Below are 16505 nucleotides of genomic sequence, written 5' to 3'. Positions count from 1 at the left end.
TCCGAATTTTATCTTTGTTTTTTGAGGGGTTGTCATAATATCCATGCCATCTCTCTTTTATTATCATCCTCAAAAGTGAAATATGACCTACCAAACCAAAAGTAAATTTAGGAGTTGGGTAGCGACTCTTGATGTTCACTGATTTTGGTACGGGATGTTGTGATTGAGAGTGCATTCAGTGGCCGCGAGACAAATGTGGATGAGGATTGACCAAGAATGACATCGTGTGGAAAGCAAAGTTGAATCTTGTTGACATTATGCATAGTTAGAAATGTCCTTGCATGTGAATCAAGCTTCCCGAAGGGGCCAGCATGACTTTTACCTTACAATGTTGCACTTACAAGGATCTCTATTGAGGGCCAAGGGGTCCCCTTCGCACAGTGGGCTAACCAAATGATTGGGGCTTGTCACTCCCCAATGGCAGAGACCATGTCCTACTTCAACACATAAAACCACTTACCCCTCAGCTTCGTGCAACCATGGAAGCTTCAAAGACTTCTTAAGATAAACTAAAAAGAACATGCATCTAATCATTACAACAATTGAGAAATATTTTATCTTAATTGAACAGATAATTACTACATAAGAAACATATAGGGTGTCTTCATTAAATAGATAATCGCTAAGTAAAAAACATGTATACCTCAATCAATTTGTGTGGAAACTACATGGAGGAAAGTGGTTATCATTGAACGCAAAGGGGAGAGAACGATGACCAAAAGGTTGGCCTAAAGACGGGGCACCAAAAGACCTTTTTTACATGTGAGGTCTTGTAGTTTATACAAGTTGGAAATCCTAAATTGTCGCTTTCATATGACAATCCCATTGGCCATCAACCATTCTTATGTAATAAAGAATAGTTTCCCACAAGTTATAATATGACAATGTTTATGCATACATTTAGTAATGTGACCAAAACTTTAGTTTGGACTAATTAAAACCTTATAACTTTGAATATGACATTATTTCCTTATCATATACCCCAATACATATATTGTCTCACATAAAAGAGAATGTATAGTAACTTGTATCCAAGCAATGTTGACGATAGCAAACAAAGAGTCGTCTGTTCTAGCATGTACCAAGGTACAATATCCCCATTCAAATAAGATAATGGTTTTAACATTTGATGCAACATATGTAGTGTATAATGTGTGAAATGTGAGCCTTGACATCATCCCAAGCCATGGTCCATTGGCATTGCAATAATGCCTACTTGATGGAGAATTTCGTCAACACATCATGAAGCAAGTCTAATACATATCTCCAAATTGTTTCTCTTTTATACATGGTAATTTGTTGTTGCATATAATGCCTCATTCATGGAGGATTTTGTTAACACGTCATGAAGTATGATGCATCTCATCTTCCAAATCATTTCTCCTCGATACATGTTTTCACTAACAAGGCTCAAATTGCTATCAATGTGTTATCTAGGGAGCTCAACACAAGTGCTTCTAGAGGTGGGTAATGGTTTTTTCAAATGTCAAGATCGATGCATATTCTTGAGCGAGCATACACGCGTCCATCCATATCTCTAACTATTGCACATAGATTGTGACACTGTCAAATATGAAGTGCAACCATGCAATGGCATAATTTAGTTGTATCGTTCATGCGGGGCCACTCAATTTACATTGGTTAGGGTTTGCACTTTTATTAGCATGGCGAGGAAGTTGTTTTTGAACTCGATGTGGTTGTATGGCAATCCCATTCCGTGAAATCATAGTCATATGTTCACCATTTGTGGTGGTTCTTGTATATAGGGCACATGAGAGGGAAAAGCTAAAGTGGATGGAGCTAATATGAGCCTCCAAGGCTACATATATGAAACGTATGGTTTGTATAGTGCTTTTATCGTGCCTCAAGTGATTAGGTCAATCATTGGGTTGCCCTAACTCCAACACGGCGTGCCTCATAACATACAATCAAATGCTGAACAATTTAAAATTTATACATGAGTTGAAGCTCAATACCTCATAAAAGAATTTTTGTGTGTAAAAATGTCTTGTGGACCCTATGACACTTAAAAGTTCTCGACAATAATGAAAAAGGTGTATATAATAGCATATAGGTATTGCTTAAAGACCAAAAGCTCATCGAGAGTCTAATAATGGAAGCCAACACAATTACGATATACCCATAGGTCCACGATCCACACAATTTCTTAGCATTGTTAAATAACTCATGGCTTAAATCAAAATAGAAGAAATCTATTCCCAAATTGAATCAATGTGCTCAACGTGCAAAGATGAATAATAAGTTGTAAAGGATGATTTTGTATTTTGTTATTGAATAATAAGACCATGGTTTTGAGAGGCAATATAGAACTCCAAATTCTTCTCAAGCATTTCCTCTATCATGAATAGACTCGTACATATACATACCTCAACATATCACCAATCCATTTATCCACTACCAAGGAAAAAGAATTCTTGATACCCTTGTAATTGTATATTTATCCATTTCTAATGATTTTGAACATTGGAAAATTCCAATCCTTCGAGCACAATTGATGTTGTATTTCTACATAGGGCGTCCTTTTTTTCCTGGAAATGAAACCTTGTCGTATAAGCAACACATTTCATAATCACTGCAATTGTTAATTAGAACAAGGGTGAACCAATGATCATAATGGATATCTCCCCAACATTTTATTGTGATGATATACTAACTCGTGACATGTATTTGGCTTAGAAACTATTTAAATCCAAAGCGTCAAGTAAATGCTCTTATGTGCCTTGTATATTTTAGTGTTTCTTTACAATATATGCAATCCCATATCTATATATAGAGAGAGAGACATCTGCCTTTTAGCTCGCACTACATACGAAGATCACGTCGTATCAACTTATGAACTATACATCAATCATTGAGATAATGATTGTTTGATATTACAATGGAAATACATGTTGCGCATAACCAAGTTTTTGTCCCATCTAATTCATTGAGGGAATATGTGGCCTTATCTATTATTTACCTAACTTCATAAGGTCCAAACCATCTTTTTGCGAACTTCCGAATAGTACTGTATTGATTATCTAGGCTACTATCAAATACTAATACCCAATCTCTCTCTTGCACCTTTCTTGGTTGTATTCTTTTCATCTTGTCAAATCTATCCTTATTCTTGATTCGTGCCTCTTTCAATCTAGTAGTTGCTTTTTTCTATGGCTTCTGTCCTTGATTGAAGTTGTCGTATCCGAATTGCAAGTAAATCTTCCCTACTAAGAGAGAGAGAGAGAGAGAGAGAGAGAGAGAGCGTTGTAGCATCCAATCATGAATCCAACGATCTCCATCTAGAGGTGGCACAAGTACTAAGGAAAGTGCCAACTCGATGACTTGATTCCAGATAACGCAATGATGTGGCCCAAGACTATAACAACATGTCATGTCATTGAACTACAATAAGTGACCTTGGTCATTTACCACATTTGCAATTGATTTCAACCCCTTATTTGCTAAAAAATAAGCTTTCCTAGGCTCTTGTTCAACTAGTGATTATGGAAATATAGCACTCTAGTGTAAGCTTTCGATGTGTAAAGAGTTCCTTGATTCTGAATTCCTACCTCTCCATTTTATGTGGTGCAATACTTCCTTCCAGTGCTTTAGAAGCTTTGAGCTAAACGAACAACCTTTGATGTGCCTGTTAAGCTTTCCAAACACTACATCCCAATGGTTAGTATCTCATGAGCCAAATGACTTGGTTTTCAAATGATCAAACAAATCAAATAGCATTCTTGCCCAAGGCAAAGTTTTTTCAACAAATTTTGGCAATAAAAAAACTTTCCTATCCAACATATGCAAATGCAAATTAAGAATATTTAGCCCTCCACTCAATCGTGGAGTGCATATCTTCTCTAGTGATAGGAGTTGTATACCTCTATGCGACTGCTTAGAGCACCAAAACCTGCTTATGATTTCTGAGTTAATCTTTTGTATCATGTGTTTTGGCCAATCAATCATAATTAAGTAATATTGCATGTAAGCCATGATTATAGATTGCACTATCCTCAATCTGACATGGAGTGGCCATGTTGCAATTTTCTAATAACTTAGCTTTTGTCTCACTTTTTGCAGAACCCATTCAACCTTTCTTTTCCCTGTTGCATTCAATCCTAAGGATAGTCAAGATGTCTAACTATTTCATTTGGGCTAATAGCTTGACCTGGCCACAAAAGTTGATGCCAACTATACGGTGTCAAGGGTAGAAGTTTGGACTTGTTGAAGTTAACATGCAATACAATAGCTAATCCATACAATTTGAGGGCATCCATAATCACCCTCATATCATTTGGACTGTTTTGTGACAAGAATGATGTATCATCTCTTTGTTCGTGACTTATTTAGACAAGGTTATGAATGATATTCCTTTGTTTAACAAGTTGTATCACACCTTCTCTTTTTCCACATGTACAATTTTCCTTCCTGAATAAAGTGTTAGCATACATATTTGTATGCATTCTCTCATAAAGAACCAATATAAGGAGCATAATGTGTATATTGAGAAGCATGTAAGTGGAAATAAACATTTAGTTAGCTATATAATATGTTGTGAATTCTCTCGCTAAACAAGTTGTGAGAGTATGGAAAATCTTGAAATTAAATTGATCTCAAGAAAAGGCATAATATTTACCCTAGATGAAAATTCATACTAAAAGCCATTGGCAAAGTAGTGATCAAGCACTATATGTTCATCATTTAATATCAAAGCATTTCCTACATCTTTTGCAAGTGCGATCGATTTTGTGTGGGGTCAAAGAACGGCTAAAGATTGTACATTTGGAACTGATGGTTGTTCCTATTGTAACTATTAAAGAGTAGTAAGCTATCATTTAGTAAAACACTAATCTATGGGAAAGCCAAAACATGGTCATATGATTAACATTGACAAAAAGGGGATGAAAAAGATAGATAATGCACATGTTCTAAGTTCGGTTCAAAAGTAGAATGAATGACGCCAACAATCACTATTGTTGGATATAAAACTAGGACCCTTCTTTCCCATCAAGTATCTTCCAAGATCGATGACTAAAATGTCTCACAACCTGCAAGGATTTATAAATGGTTGGCGATTTCCATTGGAAAACATGTACTAGCAAGAACGGTACAAACGTTCAGATGCAATTCATTCGGAATTTATCTGACATATATTGTCTCTCGTGCACGCGAGTGTCGCAGAGCTCTCTTGTTCCACTCCAATGTGGGACTATCTTCTCCACAAAGAGAGAGAGAGCAATACACCTAGGCTTGTCCTTTGATGCCAAACAATAGTACATGATCGACACGACAAAGTGGGCCTAGGCACTGGTTCCATTCAATCGAGAGAATGTTGGGCGACATGTGGGCTCATCAAAAGGGCACTCTTATTAAATTCATAAACCTTAATGTGGTTGCCTTGAGAATGATTTTTCTTCCTGATAAAGAAATGACTCAAAAGTTTGAAGGTGATTTGATTGATTTCAGTGATTGATTCCTGTCTTCTCCTTTTCTTTTGTACATGGCATGCTAATCTGTGTTTGGCGATGGAAACCCTGCCAAACACGCGGATGTAAGTAGAGCAAATTCCATTACTTATTTTCCTCTGTCAGTACATGTTTTGAGATGGTGTGTGAGGCTTGTTTAAACTGTCTCATATATTCTCCATTGTCAATGCTTTGAAGTTATATGCGAAGCTTTGTTTTGAAAGCACTCGCGATTCTTCCAAAAACAGCATAAGTAGCATGTATTTATTGACATATACAATCGCTTCCCTCTGTATTTTCATTTGCATTACCTGTGGATTGTAATGCATCACAAAACTCCTTCTGTATTTTCATCTGCATTACCTGTGGATTGTAATGTATCACAAAACATATCATTACTGCATAATAACAATGTATGCACAGCAGTTTGGTTGGTTTTTAAGAGCTAATGTTTCTTTCTTGATTGGAAGTCACTTCACGGATATATGTTGTCTGCAGTTTACATGATACAAAGTGTGGATTCTAATACACCATGATGCATATCCAGTATGTAATACAGTGTCTGATGCGAAAATTTGCTTTTAACTTAACGCCGTGATAATGCCATGATTCAAGAAAAGCATGCCTTTATATGCAGATGAGAGAGGCAAGTAAACCAGATAAGGAAGGTGTCATCAGGATGATTGCACCAAAAAAGGATAAATGAATAATAGAAGAATGTAGTTTTTGTATGTGTCTTGTGGTGATCAGATAAGAATATGGTTTTGTGTGTGTTTGGTGATTATCCACATTATCTAATGATTGTTCTGATCTTTTCAGCAGATAAAGGAAGCTAAAGTTTCTGCATTAAACATCAATATGGCTACAAACAAGCATATTATCAATGACAAACGAATGCCTTCATTCTATGTACTGGCCACAATTGCAGTTTTTATAGCACTTTGCTTGATAGGGATGTGGATTCTGAGTAATCCTTCAGGAAATGATGTTGCCAACCAACTAAGAAATGGACCTATGGCTGTAGATGAAGTGTATAAAGAAAAAACTTCTATTGAGATCCATCAAGAGTTTGGGGAAAGTAATAGTAAGAATCTGCAGAAAAATGAGGAAATGGCTGATGGGACTTCTCAATTGGAGCTACCAGAATCGAGAACTAAGGAAAAAGAGAGAACTGAATACACGGACAGGGGAAAAGAATCCAATGAAGAGGATTCTAAACATGATGAAAGCAATGGAGAAAAAACTTCACTGAATGTAGAGAAACCAAAGAAAGAGAGTGGACTAGAGGAAAATGGTGGAGCACAATCACAGATCCAGATTGAAAATAAGGAAAATACAAATAACTGGGAAACACAAGAAACTGAATCCAAAAAGGAGAAAAGCAAGGTACATGAAGTTGTGATAGAGAAGACAAAAACTCAAAGCTCAAGTGAAAGACCACAAGAGATGCCTGAATCCCAAAGCAAGTGGAAGCTCTGTAGTTTTGAAGGAGCAATTGATTATATCCCATGTTTGGATAACAAAGAAGCAATAAGAATTCTTCCTAGTACCAAACACTATGAACATCGTGAAAGACATTGCCCAAGCACATCACCATCTTGCCTAGTTCCATTGCCTGAAGGCTATCGCAAACCAATTAAGTGGCCGCAAAGCCGGAATGAGGTATTTAAATTGTATTATTTTTCATATTATAGACATTTTAAAACTGAGATATTGTACTCTTTTAATAATTTCGTGTTTATTAGCCAATGCTATCATATGCATGTTATTGTTTCGACCTGTTGTTTTTTAAAATGGATTTTTATATGGTCTTTTTAAGAGAAATCATTAGTGTATATGATGCATTGTGGACAATGGATCTCATTGTAAAGCCATTTTTCTTTGGAACAAATTGTCATTGTGCATGGTCTTGATGTAGAAAGTAAATCTGTAAATCTCAATCAGAAGATGACAAAGGCATATCTATAGTGAAGAAATAAAAATTTGAAGAATCTCTTCGGGAGCACAATAGTGGTGTAACATATGGCCCATATATCCTTGTTCTTTGATTTACAACCTAGTTACATATGGCAGCTACTTAGTTTAGGTACAATTTCATTTTGCTTTTGTTTCACAAGAGATTTTGTAAGGTTCACAATGATGTAATGCTTCGTCTCAATTGGTATCTTTGGCTATTTGAAGATGCTAATATAACATTTCATTTAATTTCTTCCTCAGTTTTTTAGTTGATTGCTGCAGCTGTTAGGCCATTTTGCTAACAGCATAAAAATTTAGTTATTTCTCTAACAATGTAGAAACTGGAAACTCTTAATCCACCTTTAAAGTTACCGATTAGGGAAGGAGAAATTTTTGCATATATAACTAATCCATTGTTTTGTTGTCTTTTCTTATGTTCGCCTTTCTTGAATTTTTTCTTTTCCTATTGTCTTTCTATTGCCATAGTTAATAATGCTAGCGTTATAATTGAAACTGCATTAACTGCCCTTCTTACTTTATTGATGGTACAGATTTGGTACAGCAATGTTCCTCATCCAGGGTTGGTGTCTTACAAAAAAGATCAGAATTGGGTGAAGAGATCAGGCGAGAAACTTTTGTTTCCAGGAGGTGGAACTCAATTCAAGCATGGTGCTCATCACTACATTGAGTTCATTCAGCAGGTCAAAGGTCATTCCTATTTCAAGTGTATTTTTGTCATGCACCTGAAAGTGATAAACTATGCATCCTTGTAAGTGGACCATTTTGCATGCATATGTATGTTGCTGGAATTTACATGCCTGTCATGAATGATTAATACACATACATATTATAAATTTGTGCAGATGTGTATAGAAATATGTGCTGTTTGGGCGCACACATGCATGCATATAAAGAGAACATGTGGATGTCGTGGTTTTAGTGAATATATTTCTTTGTATACTATAGATGTATTTATGGTATATATCTATGCATATGCATATCTTGCGTATACAGTGTCACTATCTTTTTCTCTGCATTGAATATTCATGTCTGCATCTTTATAAAACCTCTGCATTGTTTTTATATAATATATGAGTATCACTGTCTGTAATATGAAATTGGGAGGGGCATAACATATTCTTTGCTGTATCTGTGGTGGTGCAATTGACATTAATGTGTGCTGGATACACTGTGGAGTAACTCATCGAAAATGGGATCCAGAAACTTTAACATAATTGAATGTGGTATAAACAGACATTGCCAAATGTTGCTTGGGGAAGTCGCACACGTGTTATTCTTGATGTTGGCTGTGGAGTTGCCAGCTTTGGTGGTTACATATTGGATAAGGAAGTTCTTACTATGTCCTTTGCTCCCAAGGATGAGCATGAAGCACAAATTCAACTTGCGCTTGAACGTGGAATTCCTGCAATTTCAGCAGTTATGGGGACCCAAAGGCTTCCATTTCCAAGCAATGTTTTTGATTTGGTTCACTGTGCTCGCTGCAGGGTGCCTTGGCATATTGAAGGTAGAAGGCCTGACTGCTTTTTGTTAGTCCAGGAAAGTGACAGTTGTTCATTTGATATGTTTTTGTTGCTTTGCAGATGGAAAACTTTTGCTTGAGCTCAACCGTGTTCTAAGACCTGGGGGATATTTTCTTTGGTCTGCAACACCAGTCTATTCGACACGTGCAGAAGACAAGGGTATTTGGAAAGGTTAATTCTTCTTTCTTGATAATTATGATTGGTAGCTAGCTATTAAAAAAAAAGATATTCTTTCTTGGATATTGCAGGAATTTTAATGATTTTTAGTTTTGGTGTTTATCAAGGCTTTATATATGAATTCGTTGGTTATTGTTTTTCTTTTATTAGTTCCATTCTGTCTTTCTTGTGTTATTTGTTTTATTTTTATTTCTTCCATTGACCTCCAAGAAGGTCGTGTTGATGAAACTCAAGCGATTCATTTCTTTATTTTATGCCTCACAATATGATACATGCAACTTCTAAACTACTATGCTGCGTTGTTACAATGTGTTTGGTTGCAAACATCTCCCAGACATCCTCATGGTTGGTTCTGAAGGATTCCCCTCTATTGAACAGCAATTTGTTGCCTCATCCATTTAGCCCTGGTATCTATGCTGCCATATAAATGTGCAATACTGTACTTCGGCACTAATGCTGAAAATAGGACAACTCTTTATATAGGTTTGCAGTTTGCACCACCCTATTTTTATTTTAATTGTGAAGTTCCTTTGTTTTTGTGGTGATTTTATTTTTGTTTTTTCTGTCTGCTTCAAATCCTGTTTGGCAATAATATTCTTATGAGTCTTTTGATATGTCATCTTTATTGTTCTTGTCATGATTAATTTCTGATTTAGAAAGGTATGTAAAGTTTTTATGATGGACCATTCTTATCATGTGAAAGCTTCTAATAAACATTCTTATGTTGACTTACCTAAATGTTTAATTCTGCAGAAATGCAAGTCCTGACAGCAGCAATATGCTGGAAACTAATTGTAAAGAGAACAGATTCATCTACCGGAATAGGAATTGCCATTTTTCAGAAACCAATGTCAAATTTTTGTTATGAAAATCGAAAGACATATTATCCCCCATTTTGTAATGATGATGATAAAGCAGATGCAGCCTGGTAAGATTATTTTTTCTCTACAATGTACAATACATTGTTTTTGTGCATGACTCACATTGTTGATTTTGTTATGAAAGGTATATCCCAATGAATGCATGTATACACAGAATTCCGTCTCAGCAGGCTTCTCGTGGCTTAGAGTGGCCGCAGGAGTGGCCGTTACGACTAACATCAGCACCAATGTGGTTGAGCGATGAAAAAGGCCTATATGATAAGCCAGACGCAGCTAGTTTTTTGTCTGATACCAAATATTGGCAGCATGTTGTAGAAAAGTCATATCTCAGAGGTCTTGGTATTGATTGGACCAGTATTAGAAATGTGATGGATATGAAAGCAGGATATGGAGGGTAATAAATTTAGTCATTTAGTGTTTACTAGGATTGACTTTATATTGCAAGTCTTTTAAGCCTATGGTTATTTCTTGTATTGTTACAGTTTTGCAGCTGCTTTGGCATCACAATCAGTGTGGGTTATGAATGTGATACAGTATGATGCTCTTGATATGTTGCCAATCATATATGACAGGGGTCTCTTTGGGATATACCATGATTGGTGTGAATCGTTCAGCTCATATCCAAGAACCTATGATCTACTTCACTCAGTTCACCTTTTTGACAAGCTTAAGAAGAGGTAAAACTCTTAACGCTTGAGTCAAATGCTAATTTATGTTAATGAGCATCTTATAGCAGGTTAAAACTGTCTTTTGAAATATACATAGATGTGACATCAAAAGTACCATTGGGGAGATGGATCGTCTTTTGCGACCACTAGGATGGGCAATATTCCGAGATAGTCTGGATAGTATCACTGAAATAGAGTTGGTCTCGAGATCATTACACTGGAATATCATCTTGAAGTATGGTAAAGAACCTGAGGGACTGTTAGTGGTTCAAAAGACAAATTGGCGACCGCAGCCAGAAAGCACATCATGATGTCCAAGACAAATTGCCTTGTAAGTAGTGGAAAATGTTGATGCAAAATGTGTATTGGCAATGACATGATGTCAAACAAAAGGAATTGAAAATGTGGTTCATCTGCATCTTGCATGTGGGGTTTTCTAGTTTGAATGTCTTTCCTCGACATAGATGTGAGTCATTGAGATGGAAAGGATGAGTGACTGCATCAATGACTATTTATATTGTAATCCTTATATTGCCATCTCTCATTCAATATAGACTTCGAAATTTGGAGTGAGCTTAATTAAGGTTATATTTGCTTGTTTGGTGTGTGTGTGTGTGTGTGTGTGTGTGAGAGAGAGAGAGAGAGAGAGAGAGAACTTGGATGGCGGTGAGTAGATCTATCGTCTGAAATTCACTTTGTTCCCAATCTGAAACAACATTCATTACTTTTAGTGTAGTCCATTGTGGTCATTAAGTGTTGTCATGGTATCAGTACTAAAGTTGTGGACATGAGAGTCCATTCTAAACCATCATGTTGGTCTTGGGCAGCACATGCGGCCACAACTTCTTAACAAGGACGGGCATGGGATATAAACCATCTCACCTTCCAAGTGTTGTGCAACTTAGGTTTGACACTTAACAAGACAATCAAAGGCATATGAAGCACACAATACTCATGACACAATGGTTTGGCTGATCACACTCTTAGATACTGATAACAATGCATTGTGCTTAATCACTTATCACTTATCACTTATTTAATTAATCAGATTGCACTCAATATTCATTGACTTAAATCACTCAAGTTAAGACTAAAGGAGGAGGGGTGGGGGGCAAAGAGTCAACATGGTGATAATGACATTGAATTAAAGAATATTGTTGATAATCTATGCCTTTCACACTCCAAAGAGGGTGAACACTTGAGCTTTTATGGATGTGGGTGATGGGGGAATATCGTGCCTCCATCACCCAGTCTATTGAGATATCTCTTGGTTAATGCCTATTTGACGTTTGACTTCCTGTTCAATACTCTAGTATCTTCTTTTGTTTTATTGGGTCAACATTTACCCTTGCACTTTCTTAGTATTTTGGTTGGAATGTACAAAAACCTTTATAAATGTTGGTTTGTTGTATACAAAGTGGTCTAATTAAATACTAAAACCCACTAGATGGCCAACAACAACCGTCGCGAGAATTGGTATACCCTATTGCCGAAGTAGTATATTGGGGCTGATCATTGTATACCGTTTTGTTGGTGAAAAGAGCAAGAGTGGTCATCAAGAACCCTCAAGCTACTAGTACCTATATATCGTGATATATGTGAAGTCTTCGAGTTTCTTTGCCTCTCTTAAATGGTTATCTAAACCAACAAGCTAACTAGTGACTCAATAAGGCTTAAGCATTAAACTTACTAGTTAATATTAAATAACACGTAAGAACATATACAAATAAACTAACCATGCTTTGATTATACACCCCAAAATAGTTGAGAGCATTATTAGATCGTTACTCTCCATCTTTTGAACAATTTCATAACATCAAGTATCCAACTAGATGAGAAGATTTGGCTTTTAATTGTTTTATGTACCTATTTTGTGTTCCAACCTTTTGGTTGCAAGATGTGATCTACATATTCTTGACCTTTCCGATACACTAGTTTGTATACTCTACTTAATTAGTATCTCTATGGGCCAAGCACCCATTCTTCAACTAGATGATAGATGAGAAGATTTGGCTTTTAATTGTTTTATGTACCTTGCATTATGTTTTCCAAGCTTCTTGTTGCAATATGTGATCTACATATTCTGGACCTTTGCGATACACTTGTTTGTATACTCTACTTGATTACTATCTCTATGGGCCAACCACCCATTCTACAACTAGATGATAGCTGAGAAGATTTGGCTTTTAATTGTTTATGTACCTTGCATTCTGTGTTTCAAGCTTCTTGTTGCAATATGTGATCGACATATTCTGGACCTTTTCGATACACTTGTTTGTATACTCTACTTGATTAGTATCTCTATGGGCCAACCACCCATTCTACAACTAGATGAGAGGATTTTGCGCATAATTGTTTTTTGTACCTTGTATTCTATGTTCCAAGCTTGTTTTGCCAATATGTGATTGAGCTTATTCTCAACCTTTATGATATACTTATTTACCCTACTTGGCTAGTACCTCTATGGGCCAAGCATCCATGTTTCTAATAACATGAAAGGATAGAATGGTAAAGAATATAACCCCTAATTGTTAATCTAGGGCAATAACAACAATTTTTTAATTGTTTCTATTTCATTCGATGCACTAATTTTCTCACTTCCCATCCTCGTGTATCACTTTGGTTGCATTGATTCCCAAACATGTAATAACTATTCAAGAAAATAGATAGGTAGGTTCCATCGAGGCTTGAACTCAAGTTATTTTGTTCTAAGTCCAATGTTCTAAGTTCTAACCCCTAGACCACAAGAGCATTTCAAGAAAAGATATATGGTGGTTCACCTACAAAGTTATTATATTCAAAATCCAATGTCCTAACCCCTAAACCTTTTGACGAGTCAATACTAGTGGTTGACAATCATTGGGATGACAAACACCCGTCCCGCTTTTCATTTGACTAAACAAATCAACAAGACTATGTTGTCACTGAGTTGGACCTCAAACAATTGCTTGATACTTCAAGCATGTAAATATCACTTCTGATAATCATGTATCACTTTGGTTGCATTGATTCTCAAAAATATAATAACTACTGAAGAAAAAAGACAAGGTTATACCATTGAGGCTTCAATTTGGATTACTACATTCAGAATCCAATTTCCTAACCCTTAAGACTATGGAACCATCCAAAGAGTTCGACCGAGGCTTGAACTTGGGTTACTAGATTCCATGAGACCATGGAACCATATAAGATGTTACTTTTGTTTAGATTCATTTAAGGTATATAACAACTATTTAAGAAAAGAACAAGGAGGTTTCACCGAGGCTTCAACTCGGATTACTACATTTAGAATCCAATGTCCTAATCCTTATTTAAGACTATGGAACCATACAAAGAGTTTGACCGAAGCTTGAAATTAGGTTACTAGATTCAAAGTTCAATGTCTTTAACCACAAGACCATTATAAATTTTCAAGATATACAATAAGTATTTAAGATTTAAGAAAAAGAATAGGGACATTCCACCAAGGCTTGAACCTAAGTTATTGTATTTGAAGTTCAATGCCCAAGTCCAATGTCTTTAACCACAAGACCATTATAAAAGTTAAAGGTATACAATAACTATTTAGGAAAAAGAATAAGACATTCCACCAAGGGTCAAGCCTAGGTTATTGTATTTGAAGTTCAATGCCCTAACCACTAGAGCATTGAACCATAGGAGAGATCTTTTCGTGTTCAATGTCCTAACCACATAAGAGGCTATGTGATATTCATTTGACATATTCATGTAACACATTGGATATAAGGTCCACTGTTGTAGCCACATAATAGTCATCATGCATCACATTGTTTGCATTAACTCTCAAACACATGAAGTAACTATTGAAGGAGGTTCCACCGAGACTTGAACTCGGGTTATTGGATTCAGAGTCCAATGTCCTAACCACTAGACCATGGAACCACATATATATTAATTCTAATATACCACTATACAATATGTCGTACATAATTTATGTCTTTTAATTTGCAACTAGACATTAAAAAGCAATGGAATAGATGGATTCAACCCCTCTTGAATTTGACCCCTCTTGAATTTGATGGATCCATATATTCCATTGCTTTTTAATGTCTAGTTGTTAGGACACATATTTTTCGAGGGGTTGCAATGGAATAGATGGATTCAACCCCACTTGAATTTGACCCTTCTTGGACTGAGAAGGTGCTTATGGAGTCTTAATTACTTATGAAATATGTGTCATAGGACTTAACTTCTATGACACATTAACTATGATACAAAGGAGGTGGGATGTTCACACACTTGGGGTATTCCTAAGGTGTGTTCCCACACTAGGGAAGTTGAGTTTGATTCTCAACACACACCCTCAAACACAATTTCCGGTCGGCGAATAGTTGGTTCGGATTGATCTTCAAATCGGCTTCAAGTCAGCTCCAACTTTTGTGTTCGTTCTGCCCTATTCGACTTCATGTCGGACGACTCCTTATCCATACTCCCCCTCAAGCTCGGCTGGTTAGCAATGGAAAGACCCAGGTTCCTCGCAAACTGCCGTAGCTTGTTGGTTCCCAGGGCCTTCGTGAAGATGTTGACTGTTTGTAGATTCGTACTTATGTGTTGCAAGTCAACATCTTTGGCCTGTACACGTTCTCAGATGAAATGATAGTGTGCACTTCGATGTGCTTGGTTTGAATGTGAAAAACAGGGTTCTGAGCCAGATGAATATTGCTCATGTTGTCGCAGTAGAGGAGAATCGCATCTGTGATGGGAACGCCCAGATCCTTCAATATTCGTGTCAACCAAATGGCTTCACATGTGGAAATTGTTGTGCCCTTGTATTTGGCCTCTGTGCTCGACATGCGACTGCTGGCAACTTCTTAGTGCTCCACGATATGGCTCCACTGTCGAGGGAGAAGACGAAGCCCGATGTTGATTGTCTAACGGTTTTATAGCCGGCCTAGTTGACATTTGTGTACTCTTCGAGTGAACTAGGTGAACTCGGTGTGGCCGATATGGCGTAATCTATTGTCCCATTTACATAGCATAACACTCGTTTAGCACAATCTATGTGAATGTTCCGTGGTGTCTGCATAAACTGGCTAAGGAGACTGACTGGGTAGCTGAGGTCGGGTCAAGTAATGGTGAGGCAGATTAGGTTTTTGACTAACTGTCGATAGAGAATCGGCTCACACTCTTTTGTGCCAAACTCGGCATCTAGCTTTAGGTTTCGATCAAGAGGGGTAGCGACAAGCTTACACTCTGTCATCCCAAACTTGAACAGAAGATTGAGAATATAATATCATTGGGAGATCATGATGTCGTCAGGAGTCCGAATGACTTTTATGCCTAGAAAGTAATGAAGCTCCTTCATGTCTTTCATTTCGAATCGACTAGAGAGTAGCTTTTTGATATGATCGATATCTACTAAATGTTCTCCCCCAATGGCCAAGTCATCTACATATATTATGATAAATACATGTCCTCTGGAATCACTCCAGATGAACAGAGAATTGGTGGACTTGGACATTTGGAAGCTGCTTTGGTGAAGATATTGGGTTATCTTCAAATGTCATGCTCTAGGTGCCTGCTTGAGGTTGTAGAGAGGCTTTTTGAGTCGGCATACCGCTTGTGGGTATGTGCTTGACTTGAAATTGGGTGGTTGTACCATGTACACCTCTAATTCGCCTTGAAGAAAGGCGTTCTTGACGTCCATTTGGTGTAGATGCCACCCTTTGGTTGCTGCAAGCGTGATCACAATTGAAAGGTAGTCATATTTGTCACCGGGGCAAAGATCTCTTCATAATGAACCCTATGTGTCTACGCATAACCTTTTGCCACAAGTCGGGCCTTATACTAATTGATAAT

The 16505-nt window shown here is 36.9% G+C and overlaps 1 protein-coding gene and 1 non-coding gene across 4 annotated transcripts; one reads left to right on the top strand and one right to left on the bottom strand.

The window, feature by feature from the left end:
* The first annotated feature begins 5484 nt into the window (after positions 1 to 5484).
* Positions 5485 to 11289, top strand: LOC147869256 (putative methyltransferase PMT23). Of its 3 annotated transcripts, none has more exons than XM_087327775.1 (9): positions 5485 to 5551; positions 6288 to 7127; positions 7973 to 8122; positions 8676 to 8946; positions 9023 to 9133; positions 9893 to 10067; positions 10145 to 10414; positions 10503 to 10697; positions 10786 to 11289. In XM_087327775.1, exons 2-9 carry the CDS (start codon positions 6324 to 6326, stop codon positions 10997 to 10999), a joined length of 2190 nt encoding a protein of 729 aa, XP_087183901.1. In that variant the 5' UTR covers positions 5485 to 5551; positions 6288 to 6323; the 3' UTR covers positions 11000 to 11289. The 3 variants fall into 3 exon arrangements, with proteins under 3 accessions (XP_087183901.1, XP_087183894.1, XP_087183886.1); XM_087327768.1 differs by lacking the exon at positions 5485 to 5551 and adding an exon at positions 6085 to 6184; XM_087327760.1 differs by lacking the exon at positions 5485 to 5551 and adding an exon at positions 6087 to 6184 and having other exon boundaries at positions 6285 to 7127.
* A 3227-nt stretch (positions 11290 to 14516) lies between these two features.
* On the bottom strand, positions 14517 to 14588 carry TRNAQ-CUG (transfer RNA glutamine (anticodon CUG)). The gene has a single exon. It is a non-coding gene; the product is annotated as a tRNA-Gln (tRNA).
* Between the last annotated feature and the right edge of the window lie 1917 nt (positions 14589 to 16505).

Source organism: Azolla caroliniana, unplaced genomic scaffold (genome assembly GCF_043228905.1).
Source record: "Azolla caroliniana isolate FFs.n. ecotype wild unplaced genomic scaffold, voAzoCaro1.0.p SCAF_1, whole genome shotgun sequence".
Taxonomy (NCBI): domain Eukaryota; kingdom Viridiplantae; phylum Streptophyta; class Polypodiopsida; order Salviniales; family Salviniaceae; genus Azolla; species Azolla caroliniana.
The sequence above is the reverse complement of the archived record's forward strand: the minus strand, read 5'-3'. Positions and strand labels throughout refer to the sequence as shown.